Source organism: Oryctolagus cuniculus, chromosome 13 (genome assembly GCF_964237555.1).
Source record: "Oryctolagus cuniculus chromosome 13, mOryCun1.1, whole genome shotgun sequence".
NCBI lineage: Eukaryota > Metazoa > Chordata > Mammalia > Lagomorpha > Leporidae > Oryctolagus > Oryctolagus cuniculus.
In genome coordinates, this window is record NC_091444.1 from 41,645,089 (window position 1) to 41,666,279 (window position 21,191).

General features: G+C 44.4%; 1 protein-coding gene across 1 annotated transcript in view; it reads right to left on the reverse strand.

The window, feature by feature from the left end:
- Window positions 1-21,191, reverse strand: part of ITGA8 (integrin subunit alpha 8) — a 194,490-nt gene that overhangs the window by 28,844 nt on the left and 144,455 nt on the right. Inside the window, exons 24-26 of the mRNA XM_002717427.5 lie at window positions 19,238-19,343; window positions 16,884-17,042; window positions 4,638-4,766 (exon numbers count right to left, since the gene is read on the reverse strand). Of these exons, the coding sequence (XP_002717473.2) occupies window positions 4,638-4,766; window positions 16,884-17,042; window positions 19,238-19,343 (394 nt within the window). The remainder of the gene's footprint in view (window positions 1-4,637; window positions 4,767-16,883; window positions 17,043-19,237; window positions 19,344-21,191) is intronic.

The window sequence follows — 21,191 nt, forward strand, 5'->3', positions numbered from 1 at the left end:
TAGGAGTCTGACCAAGTCAGTGTTCTAGGGAGACAGATGGTGTGTCCAGAGGAGTGGATACAGGGGAGTGATGGGCATGAAGATGATTAGAGCTAAGAGGCCAAGAGAGGAATGCTGAGAGCCTGAACTGAGACAGTGGGAAAGGAAAGAGGAGGGTGAGTTTTAGAGCTTAATGAGTAGAATAGCTACTTGGTGGTGACTAATGGGACTTTGGGATGAGGGAAGAGGAGGGTGAAGGGAGATCTTTGGGTTGGAACTGGATGGATGGGTGCTGGTATTTCTGAGCTTTGAGGTTCAGGACAAGACACATTTGGGAGAGGGGTAATGGAGCAAAGAGCAAAGGTATTCTGGGTCTGGGGTGGCTACCAGATATCCAGAGGAATCAATCTTGAGTGCAGTAAGGGAGGGCTGAGATGGAATGACTGGGATAGGATCACATGCAAGGAATTTCCTTGAAGAGAGCAAAGTCAAGGGGAGAGAAGATGGAAGGTGAAGATGAATCCAGATATGCAGGACCACTTACTGGTGGGTAGAAGAGGAGTGCATGAGAAATTCTAGAAGGGGCTGGCCAAGGGTGGGAAGAGAAGCAGGAGAATGTTTTCTGGGGAAGCCAAGGGATGTGTCAGTTTCAAGAAGTGGCCAATGGGGTCAAATGCTGAAGAGCAGTTAAGGAAGAGAAGGCCTCCGTAAACCCGCAGGGACAAAGAGGAAAGTCTGCAGAGGAGAGGATGGAGGTGGCAACGGCAAAGAGCAGGGCCCCAGGACAGAAGGACAGGGATATTCTTAGGCAGAGGAGGAATTATCTTTCAGTGCTACAGATACAAATTTTTCCTATGCAAATTGGAAATTATGATCCTGACACAGGATGCTGGCTTTTGGCACTTTCAAATTCCTAATCAGAAATGTGATTCAGTAAGTTGTTTTTAACTAAACAAAAACTGTAGGAGGTCTTATTTAGCTTTTGATTTTAGAATAAACTCTGCATAATCACTCTCTTTCCAGAGTTGTTTTGACTTGAGGACATGGGGAGGCATTTGATTTGCATTTTTTAACCAGTGAGAGAGAAAGCAAATAAAATCTGAGTGAAAGTCAGATATGGAAATCAACGATTGCCTTGGCATCATCTGCGGAAAAATAAGGTTCTGTAGTAGTAAGAGGAGAAAAATTATGTCAAAAACATTCAATTGAGAAACAATGAAAGTAAAAAAAAAAATCCTAAAATCCAAGTGTGATAATTTCAAAACAACTTTAGTCATTGATCTCTACTACCTTACTGTACTCATGAGACACACACTGAAGTGGAGGTTGAAAGACATATCTGAATCTTGATTCCTCAAATTGTCACTTATACATGGGTTTGCACACTGGTTCTTCTGCGGGCTTTTCAATCTGATAGATGTCAATTATTGTTTTCTGATCTATAGTTCCTTAGGAGCCTTTAAAAATAATAATGTGCAGACTTTTATTAATTTATTGAAGATAAATTAATACTCATGTTTTGAAAATATTTTATGTCATAAAAGTTACAGTTACTTGAATCATAATCTGCCAATTGTCATAGATTTTTACAGGCTTCTGTCATAAGAAGCACTCCTTACTTGATTTAAATGTAACTGATTAAGTTAGATTTGATTATACTTTTCTATTTCTATGTTTGAACTCTTTTTTTTTTACATAATTACATAGGTGAATGTCAAAGACTGTTTAAGACAAAATTCATTTTTAAAAACCAATAAAACCATTTTAAGAGTAAAGATCAGGGGCATTCAATACATTCACCTTGTTGTGTAACCATTGCTGCCTCCATCTGCAGAAGTTACTCATCTTCGCACACTCAAACTCTAATTCCTGAAAGCCATATCCATGAGATGCAGAACTGAAATTTGTGTCTATTTCACCCTAACATCCTCTCTTTGGGTGGCTCTTTCCTATCACTAGGCAGAGGTGAGCCATGGGGCGGGCAACATGTTTAGAACGTTCAGGCAATGATTAATGCCATGCGGCATTATCTTCTTTGATTGGACTGAAATAAATGATTAGTATTATCAGAGTTTTAAAAATATTTTTTAAAGTTTTTTTAAAGCTCTCATGCTTTATTTGAGACACACACACACACACTCACACACACACGAGTTCCCACTCACTGGTTCTCTCCTCAAAGGTCTATAACGGCCTGAGTTGGGAACTCAATCCAGGTCTCCCATGTGGGTGGCAGGAAGCCATCACCTGCTTCCTAGCATCTGCATTAGCAGGGCATACAGTCAGGAGCCATCACAGAGAATCAAATGCATGGACTCCGACAGGGCACATGGGCATCGTAGGGAAATGTCTTCACTGTAGGCTCAGTGTCTATCCTCCCTCCTTGTTTTCCTAATAAATCAATTCAAGAAGGTACAGAAGTGCAAGAATAGAAGGAAAGTCCATTTTGGACTTCCCCACTTCCCCAATAACTATCCCATCTGTCTTCCTCAAAATTTACACGCTTTTCTGTATCATCTGATGACTCAAACTGGAGCCTGTGGGCGAAGTGAGCTGAGCTCGGCACTCAGGGAAAGGCGGGGCCTGTGGGCAGAGGGTGTTCATCTGGATCTTGGAACTGTGTACCAAGCCCATGGATTATGAAGCAGAATGAAGCACTCTTCTCTCCTAGTGCCTCTTTAGCGTGAGGCAGATGACTTCATGGCTGCTCTGTGACTGCCTAGATCCGCCCATTTCATCTATCTTTCCTGGGTATGACCTCTTTTATTAGAACTTCCCTGCCTCTGCCTCACCCCCACACACCTCCTTCCATTAATTGAACTAAGAGTGGAATGCTATTGATACTCTTTGAGTCCTCTGCTTTAGTAAAGGGGGAAGTGATTGTTAACATTCGCTCCTATCATCATTTTGCATTTTATGTTCTGTCAATCCCTTCCAACTCTCAATTCTCCTCTTTTGTAAATTAAGCTTATTATTACTCCTTTCAGTCATACAAATACTAAAACCAGGGATTCCGTTTCTCCGGCATAGATCTGTTCCTGTACCCATCTCAAATCATTTCAGCGTCATAACTGGCTAGAGTAATTTTATTCCTTGTAGATGACTGCAACAGCCATGGTATCTGACTTCAGCAGGTGGGTGGGCTCGTGAATCCAGTCAGCCTCAACACTATTTTTTAAAATGCTTGCAATATGTCATTTGCTTAGAATTGGATTTAAGATTTAGAACATTAGGGTCAGGGAGGAAGATTAAGAACATGTCAGCTGGGGCACCACAGGCAGCCTGCAGGTGACTCTAGGAACTTATTAGGAGGCAGCTTGATGAGTTCATTCACTGCATCATCCACATAGTCAGTCCACAAATGAACCAGGCACTGAGCTGCAGCCTGGAGGACAAAAATGCTCAGCAAACCCAAACACACACACCACCTGTCCCGCTGGCTTTCCACTTGGTAGACAAGTGGAACAAGACAGTGTCCCAGAGGCCAGAGCACGGTGTCCCTGGACGAGCCTGGAAGCAATCCCACATTTCTGGGATGAACGCAGGATATACAGAGCAAGAAAGCAGCACGGGCTTGGGTGTTTGATGGCTCCCAACTCACGGAGCGCAGCGACTGCTGCCCTGGAAAAACAGCAGCGTCGCCCTCCTTGGCTAAGGGTGTTCTCGCAGCGGTGCCACCGCCTTCCTTTCCATACTGTGCTGTTTCCCCAAGGTCGCTCCCTCCGGTTTGCCTCTTGGAATGGATACCTGTTGGCTGGGGTTGTGGCTCTGGATTTGGCATCACCACGTGAGAAAACGTTTTGGATTGAGCTCTTGCACCGTGGCCTTGGGGCAGGAAGTACCTGCTGGGCCGCTGACCCCAGCCCCAGTGCTGGGGCACAGAGTTCTCAGTGTGTCCCCGCCCCAGGTTTCTGGGTGCCATTTCATGTGGTTCTTGGGTTTGCAGGTGACCTGTTAGGAGTGTGGTTGTAGCTTCCTAATTGTTTATGGAGCTGGTCTGTAGAACACAGATGAACTGAACCTTAACACTCACGTTGAGCCTTTGCAATATTGTCAGGGAAAGGGATAAATATTTAGAGAGGTGACACAGCTCTGTAAATGGCATTGGTCTGAGTAGAACGATACCAAAACACTGACTCAGGAATGCGAGGGCAGGCTAGGCTCAGTCTTCCAGAATTACTCAGCGCTCAGTGCTCTGACTTGCCGGGGGGTTGGCCAGGAGACCTCAACACACCATTCTTGCCTGTCTGGACAAGTGGAGGACTGTGAGATTCAGGGACATGTGCACCATTTCCTGGGCCCATTGGAAGGATGGCGCCTGTCCAAGGTGCACCAGCCCAAAGTCTGTGGACCAGCAAACAATGGAAGCCGTATGTTTCTGAAAGGGGTGAAAGGTCACATGTGATGTTTGCATCATCATTTCTGTGAGTGGCCGCACTGCAGGCTTAGACGACTGGGGAGGTTACACTGCAAGTGCTCTTCAGTGCTCCAGGAAAAGGGACTCTGCTTTCTCACAGTGTGCACTGCCAGGAAAGGCTGGGCACATCTGAGCCTTGGAGGAGACTGAGAACAACACCGGAAGTGAGAAGCACCTACCCCTGGGAAGTGTGTCCAACCCGACCCTCCCCTGCGGTGCTGCGCACACGGGAATGACTCACCAGGACTTTGGCGGGGGCCTGTCTGTGGAGCTGGGCCATGGGCACATCCCTCTTCCTGACAAGGTGAGGAATGGTGGAGTTTCGCAGGAAGGCGCTAATCTCAGCAGTGTCCTCTGGGGAGGCAGCGGGCTGCAAACAGAAGGCAGGAGTCACATACAATGGCATACAGAGCTGCTGCCTTTTCACTAGTCTTGCCCTGCAGGCAGTTTGAGTCCAAGTGCATTGGATTCCCTTGAGAATTCAGACAGGCTGTGATGTCCCTGCAGCATGATCAACAGCACAGGGACCTGCACTGACGAGGGACACTCCTTACCACCACCCTGTCCCTGGAATTCATGAAGTACGGGAAATGCATCCTGGGAAGTTCATCTTACAAGGATAAGGTTTTAAGGAGAAGTAATTTTCCCTTAAGGATAGGAAACATGGAGCTGCCTTTTCAGGCCTGAGTTATCATTCTCTCTATATTGCTTTCCCCTCTCTCTGTAGTGGGGCTGGTTAGAATGTGTACAGAGAGGGGCCCACACTGTGGCGCAGTGGATTAACGCCCTGGCCTGAAGTGCCAGCATCCCATGTGGGTGCCGGTTCTAGTCCCGGCTGCTCCTCTTCTGATCCAGCTCTCTGCTATGGCCTGGGAAAGCAGTAGAAGATGGCCCAAGTCCTTGGGTCCCTGCACCCACGTGGGAGACCTGGAGGAAGCTCCTGGCTCCTGGTTTTGGATCAGTGCATCTCTGGCCATTGCAGCCATCTGAGGAGTGGAACCAGTGTTTGGAAGACCTCTCTCTCTGTCTCTACCTCTCTCTGTAACTCTGTCTTTCAAATAAATAAAATAAATCTTTAAACAAAGTGTAGAAAAGTGAGGGGCCGGCCATGGGGAAACAGCTCCGTTGGTGGAGAACCCAGTGTGTGCACGGCTGAGCCCCCACCCTGTGCTCTGGAGAAGGCTCCCTCAGGAGACAACCGTTTCCGAATGAAAAGACTTCTCCAAGGCGTGCATTATGCACTCTGTGCTGTCCTGAGCTTGTTTTCAGGCCCACGTTTCTTTTGCAAGTGTTCTAGAACTGATGATTTTACCTCAGGCTCCACGTTGGGTACCACTGATGGTTGAATAAATACTTTGAGAGTTCCAGCAAATCACATCTAATACCCTGTTCACATTCCTCATTTTGGACCAATTGAATATAGAACTCTAATTTTGCGCCCTCCCCGCACCCCTCCCCACCATTCCCGTGCTGAGGGGTAAGTGTTCTTTCACAGGCTCCCTGAATAGACACGGTAGCAATGATGGTACATTCATCTCCCTGTGATGAGAAAAGAAATTCATACATTGCAGTCGAGGGTGTAGGACAAAAGAAGGAATGATAGCATTCAGTGTGTCCTAAGGGCCCGGACAAACAGACCGAGTCCACACTCCCTACCCCGGCACGCACAGGGCTCTCCGTGCTCTCCAGCTCTCACCAGGAGCCCCTCACCCTCAGCTTCCCTGCTTACTTGCAGAACAGCTCGCCCCTCCTCAACTGCCCAGCTGGCTCCCCGAGCCTCTGTCTCAGTGCCTTTCAGGCTGAGCCACAGCTGCCTGCTCACTGGTCTGAGCTGCCCAAAGAGAAAACGTAAAATGAGCAGCAGAGAGTCACGGCTAAGCTCCCAGGAACTATCAGCAAGCAGGCAGAGGAAGAGGATGCAGCAAGGAAAACTCAGATGGGAAATCAGATGTAGGAGCTGATCCGGGAAAGCCCAAGGAACAGAACATCGGGAAGATAAAGGAGTGATCAAGAGCACCAAATCCTGCAGGGGAGAAAAGAAGGGCGAGGACCAAAAGTATTCACCGAATTTGTCTTTCAAGACATTGTGCATGGGGCAGGCGTTTGGCACTGTGGCTAATACGCCGCTCGAGATGCCTGCACCCCATAGCTCACTGCTGTGTTCTCGACCTGGCTCTGCTTCCGATTCCAGCTCCTGGCTAAAAGGTACCCTGGGAGGCCGCAGATGCTGATTCTGGTGGTTGGGTCCCTGCCATCCACACAGGAGACCAGGATTGAGTGTTGCTGGCTCCTGGCTTTGGCCGGCACAGTCCTGGCTCTGGCAGGCATCTGGGGAGTGAACCAGGGGATGGAAGCACTGTTTCTATATTTCTAGGTCTCTCTTTCTCTCTGCTCTCCACATACACCTGAATAAATAATAAATAAGATTTTTTTTCTTCAAAAACAGACATTATGGATGTTCTTTTCTACATAGGGGATTGGTAGAGGTGAAAATTGAATTGCAGCAACTGGAGAGTGAATGGTTTGGGTAAATGAGCACTTATTTGAAAACTTATGATCATGTCTTTGTTATCATTCCTTATAACTGTCCATGGTTCACGGATCAATGTATCTTGTCTTCTAGATAAAGAACATTAGAAACAATTTTAATGTTACTTATGATAGAGAGAAAGGCAGTAACCTAAAACTTTGTGGGCATATTGTACAGGTTACTGGTTAAATAAATTATATTAATACAAAAGATTAATGGACATTTTTAAAGTGATAATATAAAGCTATATTTTAATTTAGAAAGATGTAAGATATTAGTAAGGAGAAAAGACAGCTTATGTAATAGCATATATGTTAACTTGTATTTTTTATTAAAACTTGTTATATAATTACATTGCATAAGTATAAATAGAAAAAACTCTAGAAGAGTAGTCATTAAAGTGTTTCCAGTGATAGAGATTTCATGATAGCAAGATGTTTTGTCCATTTATTTTTAGGTAGGATAATGGTGTTTGGATTTTGAAAGAGAAGACTTATCTATTGGCAGCACACAGTACTCATGGGTGAAGAGGAAAAATAAATTGATGCATAAATAGAAAACATAACACTAAATTGGTGGTAACACACTAGAGATTTAAAGTTTTAAACTTTTCTTCTGTATGTATTGCCTTGTATATTCTTATGATGGATGTTTGGCATTTTTAAATATGAAAATTTAAATTTAAAAGTTACAAGAGAAAAAGAATAAATGAGAAATAAGGCAGTAGGGATAGCAAGTACAGTTTGACTATAAATGGAAGGGGGGAAGGGGCCCATTGTTGGCAGAGAATATAGGGCCAAGTTATTTTGCTTCCTATCGATTACAAAGATGGAGGAAATTTGAAGACCTTCATGGGACCCAAGGAGGCAACTCAGGGAGAGGAAGAGACTGAAGATCCAGGAAACAGGACACTTGATGTAGCAAAGCCACACTTGGCGCTGGAGGAAGAACGCTCCTTCCTCTGAAAGCGTTGGGAGGGAGTTGAGGATGGAGAGAGGTGATCAGAAGGCAGGTGGGGCGGGGAGGGGATTAGAGAGGGAATTGCATCATTTGAAGATTCTCGTATTTGCAGGTTTTCTCTAACAGTGATGTTGGAGAGAGTGGATAGGAGGTGCAAGGAGAGGCCAACAAGGGGAGGCGAGAAGAGATCATCAGATCAGGAGACTTCCCCAGAAGTGCTTTCCACCATCCACAAGCAATGAATGGCGCCATCCAGCCAAGGGGTGGAGAAGCCGGACCGTGGACCTGTGCATGACCGACATTTTCCGGGCAGGGGCTTGGAAGGCTGTTGAAAGGGGGAGGCTAAGGGTATTTTGAGCCACTCCTCATGGACTCCAGGCTTGGCAGGAAGAAGATATGGTGGCAGTCTAGAGAGTGGGGCAGGTTAACTGTCTCAGGGAAAGTGCTCATACCAAGGAAGGAAAAGTCTAATGGAAACACAGAGTGAGAAGGGTATGAAAACAGTGACTTGCAGGTGACAAGGATGCTGAGTGGAACATTCCAGGGGCGGAGCAGCCAGAGGGCAAAGCGGAAACATCCCAGGACAACGGCAAGCCGGAGCCCAGTAAGGAGGAGAGCCAACAAGTGCTAAGGATGTGTAATGAGGGAGCACCTGAGAGAAGTCTTCCTGGCACGAGGTGGAGAGCTGAGCTTGCACAGATTGATGGTGGAAACCATCATCTCCTGGGTGTTTCCTGGCATGCACCTTTTGTATGCACTTGTTGTTTTCACTTGGAGGTTTCTTTAATAAGTTGCTGATAATTAGATGACAGAAGCTCATGTAGTTAACCAAACTACAAAAAAAAAGGTATTGGAATGAACTTGGGAGTGATACCTTTTTCCCAAGTCACAGCCTATTATTATTAGAAGTAGTAGCAGTAATAGTAAAATAAAACAATAGTCCAAAGAGAAGAAAATTCTCCAGTTCCTGTGAGCTCTCCACAGATGTGGACTGTGTCCAAGCAGAGAGCCCACCCATTGGGTGTATCTAAGTGGTCTCTCAGTGGAACACCGGATTACTCCAAGCTAGGCAAGAAGTGCATCATGAAGCAGGGGGTTGACAGAACCTGGTTCTTTCTTTTGGCAACACAGGTTTACAAATAGAGGAATGCTGCCTTTTAAACAGCGCAGTCAAAAAGTCATCAAATAGCTGGCAAGTGAGTTTTCTCAGATGGCATCCCAGCAATTTTTTCAAAAACCAAAACAAAAAATAACAAGTAAGAAATTATCCAAGAAATGTAAACTACACTGGAAGTCTATTTTTTTAGACTGGCCATGAACCTACAGGTCATTTTTTTGCCGAATCTGAAATCATTAGAGGGGCAGGTCAGGAGGCTGACCTCTGAGCACTCTTGTAAGGCAGACACTCAGTTCAGAGCACGATTTGTTAAATGCTGGGAGAAGCTGGTGCTGAACACCAAGCCATCATCTTCAGAACAACAGACACATTCTTTCTGCAATAAGGATATAATTGTTAGTAAATATGTTTCTTTCTCCAGCTGCTACTCAGAAGTTGAACCCAACAGGAGTTTTCTATTTTCATAACTCTCCACCAAACTCTTTACTTGGTTTAGGTTTAAATTTATGGATTAAAAGGATACTGTGCAGACAGGATGTGCAATACAGTTGGAAATACAGCGTTTGCACAAAAAGGCTGGATTAAATAAGATAAAGGGCAACATGTACCCAAACAAAAGCAATGCATACCATCTTTTTCTTGTGTGTAATTTCTCTCTGGATTTCAGGTATTCCCAGCACACAAGAAACGGGAACTATTCCTATGTGCTTCTTTGTCTATAATTAAATCTAAGTGGAGAAAAGCCCAGGGGGTCAGTGTACCATGTAATTTTCTTTAAGACATAAATGTTAAGGATTTGTGGGTAGAGGAAAAAAACCCACTTTTTTTTTTTTTTTTTGGTAAACTTCTTGAAATGTTCATGCAAGGCACAACTAAAAGAATCAGCTCACTCTATGGGGATGTTTCTGCTTTCCTTAGTTTCTGGACACAGTGCATTTACTTTTTAAGAAAAAAATAATGGGCACCTGAAAGGCCATCTCACAGAGGCTGGCACCAGGGCTCAATAGGCTAATCCTCCACCTGCGGCACTGGCACACCGGGTTCTAGTCCTGGTCGGGGCGCCGAATTCTGTCCCGGTTGCCCCTCTTCCAGGCCAGCTCTCTGTGTGGCCAGGGAGTGCAGTGGAGGATGGCCCAAGTGCTTGGGCCCTGCACCCCATGGGAGACCAGGAGAAGCACCAGGCTCCAGGCTTTGGATCAGCGCGGTGCACCGGCCACAGCGCGCTGGCCGCGGCGGCCATTGGAGGGTGAACCAATGGAAAAGGAAGACCTTTCTCTCTGTCTCTCTCACTGTCCACTCTGCCTGTCCAAAAAAAAAAAAAAAAAAAAAAAAAAGCCATCTCACAGAGAAGAGGAAAAGATGAATGAAATTCCTCCAAGGGCGCATCCCTGTAAGAGACAGCCACATCTGGCAGGACGGAAAGGCCAAGTTCAGGAGCCCGTGCAAGTTGTCACTAAAGCATCACCACCGGAAAGGAAGAAAATTAGTATCAGCTACTGTTCTCCTGGTCAGAGCTTCTGAAATAGGAAGACTGGGGTTGTTTTTTTCTGGAAGGAAAGTTCATAGCAGAAGTTTGAGCATTAAAGGGGTAAGTAACAGTTCCTAAAAGAATGAAGAAGAAATCAACAGTTAATAGGAAAGACATACTAAATGATTTTCTTCCTTGTTATGTCTTGATTTTACAGGTGTGTGTGTGTGTGTGTGTGTGTGTGTGTGTGTAAGAGGAGCTGCAGTTCTAGGCATAACGAGTGTCCCCACACCCTGAGTAATGAGATCCAGCAACCAGAGGCAGTTATGACAGAAGAAAAAACTCTCAGGGATAAGACGAAACTATGCAAATTTGCCAAGCCAAGCCACTGTCTGCGTGCCCGTGGATCTTAAAAACCGGCCTGCAGGACTGCAACCCTTGACGAATGAGCTGGTTCCGTGTTTCTGCTTTTCCCATTTGTGCTCTCTGGTTGTAATTTGTGCTTCCTGTGGGACTGGTCTTGTTCAAGAGGCTGGCTCTCGGCGGCGACCTCCTGCTTTCCGTGGCTCCAGAGACAGATTTTACACACAGGGTTGGTTGCTCTCGTGTTCAGCTCTTCCCAGTCTAGTCTTGTTCATTTTAACCTCAGGATTCTTGTTTCCTGAACGGAGGCCCAGAATTCTGTCCCATGATCTTAGCACAGGTTGCATCTGAGTACCCCGTTTGTTGTCTTCTTTGAGGTCCCAGCCCACATTCCATAGCCTGTACGCTCAGCATCTCACACTGGGCTGTTTAGCACAAAATCATGCCAATTAAAAAAAAAAAAAAAAACTTTTGCTTTTTATGAAACGTTAGGTTTGAGTAGGGTTTACATTTTCAACCTCATCTTATCTAAAGATCATAGCTTGTTTGAAGGACCCTCCAAACCCAAGCCCAGCAAAATAAGAAAATTGATAGTTTGAAATCCTTATTGTACTGCCTTTAGAAGAGTTGAGCAATATTGCACTCAGCTCTCAAATTTTATTCCAAGAAGGATCTGGAACAAATTAGATGGCATGGATTGGTTCAAATGCTGCAGACAGTTGATGTTTCAAAACCTTTTCGATGGGAGAATGAGTGGAAACTGTGCCCTCTGACCCAGCCCAGGAAGCTGGCGTCTGCTTACATCCCGCAGGCTATAGAAGACAGGTGCACGTACTTGATGGAGGGGAAGCCATCTTGGAGCAGAAGCTCCAACTCAGCAACCGCTCCACCTGGAGGCAAAAGTGCAGGTAGGAGACAAGCCTGGCACTTCCGCGTCCTGTGCTGACTTCCCTGGGAGCTTGGTTTCCTCGAATGGGGAGATGAGGGGTTGTGCGGCTCACTCTGCTGTTCCTGAACCCCCAGCCTCTGAGATTTGAACATCGACAAACCGGGCTGAGTACATCTCGCGAAAACTGACAAGAAGCAGGTATGGGTACTGAAGAAAGGCACTGATTTCTAGCAATACCTGTGTGTGTGTGTGCCTCTTTCCCTGCCCAAGTTTGGTCACCACCGCCCTGTATCTGGGCAGCGAGTGAGGTGGTGGTTGTCAGTGACAGCTTTTGGCCACCGTTTCCTAAAGAAGCCGCAGGTAGCAGAATGGTCGTGGTGGTGGCTGACTAAGGCAGTCCCCTCCTCAGACTCTGAGGACATAGCCTGGAAAACTGTACCTCATTTACTGAAATTGGAGGCTTCTGTTGCATTTGGAAGGCACGTTCTATTTGTAGTGGGGCTGTATTGCAGGCTAGATGCTTGGCATTCAGAACGCATTTCTCCTTAGAAATGATGTTTGAAATGGTGGTTGAGTTCTCAAGCCAGTCCGCAAAAAAACCTACTTAATCCTCAGTATGACTTTCATGCCATAAAACTGTGTATTTGTAATAAAGAATAATAATACCCAGGACTCTTGCCAGATGAGTAATTTAAAAACAAAAACAAACCCAGTGTGTTAAGCCCTTTACGTCGAATGCTGGTATTTAGGTGGAAATTGGTTTACTTAGATGGAGATAGCCGAGTCTGAGGCAACTGTAGGGATGCAGGGGATATTTTGAAGGCCTTAGTGTTAGAGGCACTGGCTCCTTGGAATGGATGCATCTAGGGAAATTTGGAATTTTGTCTTATCAGTAAGCTTCCTTAGCAGTGTGTGAGGGGGTTGGGAAGAGGCCATGAAGGGAGATGTCTTCTGATTGTAAGGGGGCAAAAATGAGAATGCCCCAGGGAGGGAGTTGGCAGAAAAAGCCTATCTGACCATGAGAGAGATCTGACCGAAAGGAAATCAGTAGAAGAGTGGAAGAGGAACATGTGGTGGGGGGACAGATCCCACAACTTCAGGAAGTTCCCCTGCGCCAGGCCGTGGTGGGCAGGGCCTGGGGCTTCTCAGAGAAGGCCTGGTAGAACACGGACGGCTCGGGATGCGGATGCTTCAAAGGCTCTCCCTGCCCATCACTCTCCTCGTGAAGGGAGTGTGGAACGGACCTGCCTTCGTCCATTTGCTGGTATTACAACCTGAGAATGAGTGATCTAGACAGGAGATAAGTTTGGTTTTGCGCAGGGCTCCAGATGCTGGAAGTCCCAGAGCACAAAGCTGGCGGCTGCTCGCCTTCCCCTATGCCACAATGCCAGCCCCCACTAGGGATTATTGGATATTTTTAAAGAAAATTATTTTCCAGGACTTTTTTAATGTTCCTTTTTTTAAAAAAAAAGATTTATTTATTTATTTGAGAGGCAGAGACAGAGGTCTTCCAACTGCTGGTTTGCTCCCCAAATGTCTGTGACAGCCGGAGCTGGGCCGATCCAAAGCCAGGAGGCAGGAGCTTCTTCCAGGTCTCCCACACAGGTGCAGGGGCCCAAGGACTTGGGCCATCTTCCACTGCTTTCCCAGGCCACAGCAGAGAGCTGGATCGGAAGTGGAGCAGCCAGGACTCCAACTGGCACCCACATGGATGTGGGCACCACAGGTCGAGGCTTAAGCCTGTTACACCACAGCTCCAGCCCCTTCAGGTATTCTTAATTGTTTATAGACTCTGATGTAAAAATACTAATTGTCGATTTTTAAAATCTGTTGATAAAGTTTCTTTTGTGTTCTCTGGGACATGGTTAAGGTACTTTGAGAATCTTAAAGTAGAATCTTTCAACTTTCCAATGAACTCAGAAGTTACAAACTTTTATTAGTTTCAGGGCATTTTTACTTCCTATTGCAGTCAAATCTTACAATTTCCATAGGTGGAGAGTTTTAGGAAATGTACATAATTAGATCACATTTTAAAAATTACTAGCCTGGGACTAGTATTATGACACAGTGGGTTAAGCTGCCAGTGCTGATGCAAGCATCTCATATTAAAGCACAGGTTTGAGGCCGGCGCCGCGGCTCACTAGGCTAATCCTCCACCTTGCGGCACCGGCACACCGGGTTCTAGTCCCGGTCGGGGCGCCGGATTCTGTCCTGGTTGCCCCTCTTCCAGGCCAGCTCTCTGCTGTGGCCAGGGAGTGCAGTGGAGGATGGCCCAGGTGCTTGGGCCCTGCACCCCATGGGAGACCAGGAAAAGCACCTGGCTCCTGGCTTCGGATCAATGCGATGCGCTGGCTGCAGCCATTGGAGGGTGAACCAACGGCAAAGGAAGACCTTTTTCTCTGTCTCTCTCTCACTGTCCACTCTGTCAAAAAAAATAAATAAATAAAAATAAAGCACAGGTTTGAGTCCCAGCTGCTCTGCTTCTGACACAGCTTCCTGCCAATGAGCCCAAGAAGGCAGCTGAAGCTGGCTCAAGTACATGGACCCCTGTCACCGATCTGGGAGACATGGATGGAGTTCCTGGCTCCTGGCTTCTGCCTGGCCCAGCCTAAGCTGTTGCAGGCATTTGGGGGAGTGAATCAGTTTATCTCCCTCTCTCTCTGTCACTCTGCCTTTCAAGTACACAAATCTTTTCCAAAAATTACTAGCTCTGGACAGATTTTTAATCAATGTGTATCACAAGTATTAAAAGTATAACTGGGTTCGCCGGCGCCGCAGCTCACTAGGCTAATCCTCTGCCTTGCGGCGCTGGCACACCGGGTTCTAGTCCTGGTCAGGGCACCGGATTCTGTCCTGGTTGCCCCTCTTCCAGGCCAGCTCTTTGCTGTGGCCAGGGAGTGCAGTGGAGGATGGCCCAAGTCCTTGGGCCCTGCACCCCACGGGAGACCAGGAGAAGCACCTGGCTCCTGCCATCGGATCAGCGCAGCACGCTGGCCGCGGTGGCAATTGGAGGGTGAACCAACGGCAAAGGAAGACCTTTCTCTCTGTTTCTCTCTCTCACTGTCCACTCTGCCTGTCAAAAAAAAAAAAAATACAAAAAAAAAAAAAAGTATAACTGGGTAGCAGGGCACACTTAGCCAGGTGCTTACTATATATGACCCCCTGGGTTAGCATGAATCTGTCAGGTCTTAAGGCAAATTATCTATTAGAACTGTCCCATCACTGTAAATGATTGTTAAATTGCCTCAAAGAAACAAATAAATTACAACCAACTTGGTGCACATTAAACAAGTTATATAATATATACAAATACATATAAATAGTGTCAGATACAAACTAAACATTGCATTCATGAGAGTCAGAAACCTTGTGCATAACCATGGGCTGCAAGAATCTGTGCTACAGGTCAGATGCAGTGTATGTATTTATATCTCTAGTATATGTTAGATACAGGACAGGACATGGGAAAGTTTTAAGTTTAAATGTTATACATTAACATTTGAAGATGTTATTTTCTAACAAGCTGCTATCCTCGAAGATATTAAAAGCATCTTAATAAGAACCAAAGAAAGAGGAAATGGGGGGAAAAAGTCCAAGAAGGAAGTATTTTAAGTAATATTGTATAATGCAAGTGGCCTTCCTTATGGTTTTCCCATGAAGAAGGAGGTTTGTTGCCCTGTAAGTCCTCTACTGTTGAGCCCCATCTGAGTCTTCCTCCCTGTGAACAGAGCCTTTCAGCATGTGATGACCCAGTGCCACTAGCCAGGGGCAGGGGCAGATGTGCGTGCTGGGGACTGTGTCTGTCTCAGGAAGTCTTGCTGGCACCATGCCCAACAGAGACCCGGTGCCCTTGCAGCTCCTGGGAAACCTCCCTTCTGGAAAGCAGTTCCCCTCCGAGGATGACATCTGATCAACAAGCTTTTGTCTTTGTTTTCATACAAATGTGACATTTCCAAGAGCTATGGTAATTAATTAATTTCCTTCCCAGGGGGAACCCAAGCCAAGTGTACATTTTCCTCTGAATAGGATCAGTTCCTTGGACATTTGAGCTCCTTGTGAATGACTATGTGGACAGCAGACCAGGCACATGGACAGGAGGTGAGGTCTTGCACAGAGGCAGGGTCTCAGGCCCCTCCTTGGACCTTGCATTTTAACAGCTACCACCCCCTCCCCACCTGCCTTGAGATGCAGATGGATTTAAGAGTTTGAGTAGCAGTGTTCTGGGCTTCTCCGTAAGGTTCACAAAAGAATGGGGTCCTGAACGTTCCAGTCTAGGACTTCTCAGGCATTGAGATGGCCTTTGGCATATTCTTACATTTCACCACTTGCTATTGGCAACAGCTGGAAGAGCCCATTTTGGCAAAGATCCTCATGTTTTTGGCAATATACCAAAAAGGTTTTAAAAATAGCATTTTATACCAATGCTTAAAAACATGACATGTCTATTTATGATTTTGGTTCAGTTGCATTTCTAGTAGAACCATATATAGGAATCCAAAAGGTTCATGGAGAATTTGTACTGTCAATTCCACTTTTCCATAAACTTTTTGAATGCTCTTGTATAAAAAGTACATATTGAAATGGGCTACATAAATGGAAGATCACCACAACTACAAGCAATAACACTCTGAGAAATTTAATTTTACTAGCAGTGATATTTTAAATTAGATTTGATATTTTAAATATAAAACTAAAAGAAAAGGTCTAATCAATGATGTTTGAAGTAACATAATTATTTTGCTTAATTTTTTTTTTTTTTATTTGAGAGGGAAAGAAACAGGAGGAAAGAGAGAGAGAGATGGTTCCCATCTGGTTCATTCCCCAGATACCTCTAAATTCTGGGGCTGGGCCAGGATGAAGCCAAGAGCGGGGAATTCAATCCAGGTCCCCCATACAGGTAGCAGGAACCCAACTACTTGAGCCATCACTGCTGCCTCCCAGGGTCTGCCTTAGCAGGAAGCTGGAGTCAAGAGCTAGATTCCGGCCTTGAACCCAGGAACTCCAGTATGGGATTCAGGCATTTCTTCTTTCTGGTCAACTGCCTGCCCCTTGCTTTTTTTTTTTTTTTTTCTTCCTGGTGAACAAGCTATTGTTTTTATTTTTTCTTTACCATAAAAAAAAAAAAAAAAAAAAAAGCTACTAGTTAGACCACACTCCTACCTTTATATCCTGTGGGTTGATATCAGGATTTGTTTGACACCTCAGAGGTCCCAGAGTTTGAATATGGAAAATATAGAGAAGAAACTCATCCCGCGCAGAGAACGGCCAGCCCACCTCCAGGATGGTGTCACTGATGGTGCTCGGTCCAATATTGTGCAGCTGCAAGCAAACGACACACTCTAAACTAGCACAGCACAAGAGAGGGAGATGACATCAAACTCCATTTACTCTGTATCCATTCTAAAAACATATTGCTGCCTTTAAGACTATGACTATGGCTGCGGAAAATAGGAAAGAATTTACACAGACAAGAGATCTAAAAGTATTGTGTGCAGGCATTTAGAGAACTCTTTAATTTGTGAAGTTCTTAGAGTGGATTTCCTAGTGAAGTCCATATTAACCATGTCTAATAACTGTCATATTTACTGTGAATGCATATTAAGAGTAGTACAAGAAATACAATTTTAATTATATGATTTTAAGACTTAGGGCTTTTTTCCCTTTACGTTGAATCTGCCTCCTCTTGCCTGACTACTGACTTGTCAATTGCAACCATATGCGATGCACTCTCTTTCACCCTCTGGAGAAATGGCCATCCATCAAGTGCCAAAGCTGGTCTGCGCTCTGCACAGTTCACTCTGAGTGCGCGCGACAAAGCTGGGCCCCTTCTGTTCTCATCAACAAATCTCAAGGAAAGAAAGGCCACATCTCATAAAGAGATGGACATTTTTCACACAAGAATCTCACATTCAGGGGACACAAAACAGCTTGCCCAAAACACTAACCGCATTTAAATTTATTGTAGTTTTTAAAAACTCACTTCAAAGTTGGCAGGGATCTTCTTTTTTTTTTTTTTTCTCCCTACAGTTCTGGTAATTATAATGATCCATAAACCAATATATAATTGTTTTTGCTTATTAGGTGGCCTATTAATTCACATTTTCCAAAAGCATGACATTCCTGACATTATTTTGAGACATGACATTAATATGTAGGAAGCATTTGATGATTGCTTTCGGCATGACTGGTAATTACCCTAAACTTTTATGATCCACTGATGCTAAGATTAGAAGCAGGGTTGCCCTGGGAATGATTGAGTCCGATTTTTTTTCCAACTTTATAAAGTCTCAGTATTCTTGAGCAGGAACAGCACACACAAACTTTAATAAATTATTCGACAGTTTGTTTCCCCCCAGTGAGGTTCATAATCCCAGTGATTTGGGACTGTGTTATCGTTTTTGCTATCAGACGAGCTTAAGGCAAAGCTTTGATCCAGCTTTGGATGGGGCTTCCGAAACTGCACTGCAGGTTGGCAGATGGTGGAGGTTTTTCTGTGAACATGGCCCAGGAGTTGAGACTTCCTCTCTGTGGATGTAAACAGCTCATCAGTTTTGAAATGGTTTTATTGTTAACCCTAAAGAATGCTATTCATGTCCTTGGTAGCTTGAGTGAAGTCATAAGCAGAATTATTAGAAGGGTCCTATGAGTTGTGTAGGAAAGGAACATAGAAATTCATCGAAAGATCTTCAAACACAAAATGCCTCGGACCATTGTTTTACCAAGGTTCCACTCCTGATCCCTTTGAAATGAATAGGAATAACTGTGCTGTGCTGACAACAGTGACTTTATTTAAAAAAAAAAAATGAAAACGTCAACAATTACCAAACTCACCAATTACTATGTATTGGTTTCTAACTGAAAAATACAAGTGTTTCAGGAGATGTCAATAACTTTTCCCTATGCACAATTTAACATTTAAATTTGGAAAGGAACATTGGGTCTTTTTCATCTGTTGCTGGTTTGCTTCTGGAAAATATTTTATTGATCAATGAACTATTTCAGGCTCAGAATAAGTCATTCATTCCTAATTCTGATTATTTGAATAAAAGGTAAATTTATTCTTACATGTCTACTGGCCCCCTATTTCACATACTATATATGCATTTTTTGGCACAATACTGAGTAATTCATAAAATTTTCTGGCTGGACTTTCTGGTTGGTGACCTTCAGTTTAAGAGATGGGAGGGTTTTAAGGAAATCTGAAAATGTAGGAAGAAATGAAGTCTAGGGAGCTGGCCATTTTTTGCTTAGACTGTCTAAATACTAAAAAGACAGGAAATAAAAAACATTTAAAAAAAAGAACATAGCAAGATAAACTGAGGAGCAAGTGACCATATCTGCAGTTACTTAACAGGAAACAGAAATCATTGCAATATGATACATAATCGCACAAATCTAGCCGGCATATAAAGCTCAGAGCTTGGACTGGTGTCTTAAAACATATCATTTGGAGTTCAGTAGGGGACAGCATAGCAGTAATCCCCTAACACAGCTTCCACATGGACAATGGCTACCTCATAAATATGTTCCACCAGTGGTCCAACTTCCTCCTCTTTGTGAGGCTCCTCTTCAGGTTCCCAGTTATGAATGGGCAAGATGATCTGCGGAGGGTGGGAGACTCTGCAACAGAGAACGTTGTGTTAATTGCTGAGGATGGCCCATGTAAAGAATATTGTACTAGTCTGAACTGATGCCCAATTTATTTCAGAAGATGAGGCGACATGGAAAAAATGCTGGAAGTGATGCTGTTTTGCTAAAGCAAAATAATGAAAGTGATAGTGAAGGGTCTGAAACACCTGTTGCAGGCTCTAAATGACTGCCCTCCAGAGCATTTCATCTCTTAGACACTAGGGGGCAGAACCGAGCCCACTCTTGAGACAAAAAAATTGACCATGTATTATAAACGTATCCATCCATCTATCCTTGTGTGTGTGTGTGTGTGTGTATGCACGTGCATACGCGTAGGACTGCCTGTGGGTGTAGGAATGTATGTGGACAGGTTGTATAATCCCTGCTTTAAGATATGTGAAGAAATGGGACTTTTTTTGTGGAAAAATCTAGGATTCTGATGAGTTACATGTTCGATTGTGAAGAAATGAAGCTTCTGGTTGGACTTCAGAGTAGAAAGTGACCCCTGTATATTCATTCTTCCTTCCTAGCCTTCTTTGGTTTCCCATTAACGCAGTCAAGCCTTTCACAAGGCCAGATCCTGAGCCAAAACAAAATGAAGTGTAACTGAGTTCTAGACTTGTCTTATGGAGAGAAAGAGAGGGAGCAGGTAGGATATTAACCAAGTAGCTAGGATATTAACTTGACATATGAGTATTTTTCCCTTCAACTTACACCTAGAAAGTTAGAATTGGATGGATGACATATAATACATGAAATTACTGCATAAGAAAAGCTGATTACAAATCAAACTGTCATTTATATAAACTCTTGAAATGGATAATTCTCAAAAAACAATGATTTCTATCAGTTTTTAGGTGAAAGTCATTTTGAAAAGGATTCCTATACCTTCAGCTAAAAGCAATTTCAGCAGAAAACATCTTTTTTGGGCAATCAGAGGCCTCACATGCCTTTTTAAGGGCATCTGATAAATACCACAGCCTCTGGCAACTTCAAACACTATTTTCTATCTCATCTCCTGGGTAATCTTTTTCTAAAGCAGACAGCAAAATTTATTAGGTTAAATTCTGACCCTAGAACAAGTAATTTAATGTCTACATTTCTCTATTTCTTCTTCTGGAAAACTACGATCACCTCTTCAGGTTGTACATTGCAAGTGATTAGAAAACATCTCACAAGCTTTTGGTCAGAGTTAACATGGCTGTGTTGTTTTCCAGAGGTGGGTGGGAAAAGTACATTTTAAAAACTGACAACCCAGGAATGTTGCTCACTTGCAAAGCCTTTGGCCTACATTTTGACGCGCAATTCTTCCATACAAAGGGCAAGGCACAACTTTGCTGGGCTGACATCTCTAAATTCTCTCCCTCCCTAGCTGCTTGACATTCTGCCATGTTCCCTTTTTCCTCCTTGATTTGACTGCATGATGTTCAACTCAAATGCAGGGACTGACGCAGGTGGCCCATGAGAAGGGCATAGCATATGGCAGGTTGCTTTCATCACAGCGAAGTCCAGAGGCCTTGGACTCCCAGTCCTGAGTGTCTCAATGGCTGCATGACCCAAAGCTTTACTTAGTTCTCAGCCTGGCACCACAGCACTGAACTGTGTTTTTTTGGTTTAACACAGAGAACACAGAACAAAGAGCTGAAAACATTTTCTTTGAAAAATTTTGTTCTTGTGATCATCAGTCCTTTAGGACTGGTCATAAATCCCCCAAGAGTACAGAATCATAAATCTTCAGACTTTAACAGATAGTATGTAGACAGTGTGTTCAAAACACTTCCTTTTACACACGAAAGGAAAACTGGTGAACAGGGAAACAGTGCGGAGCTTCTAGTGAGG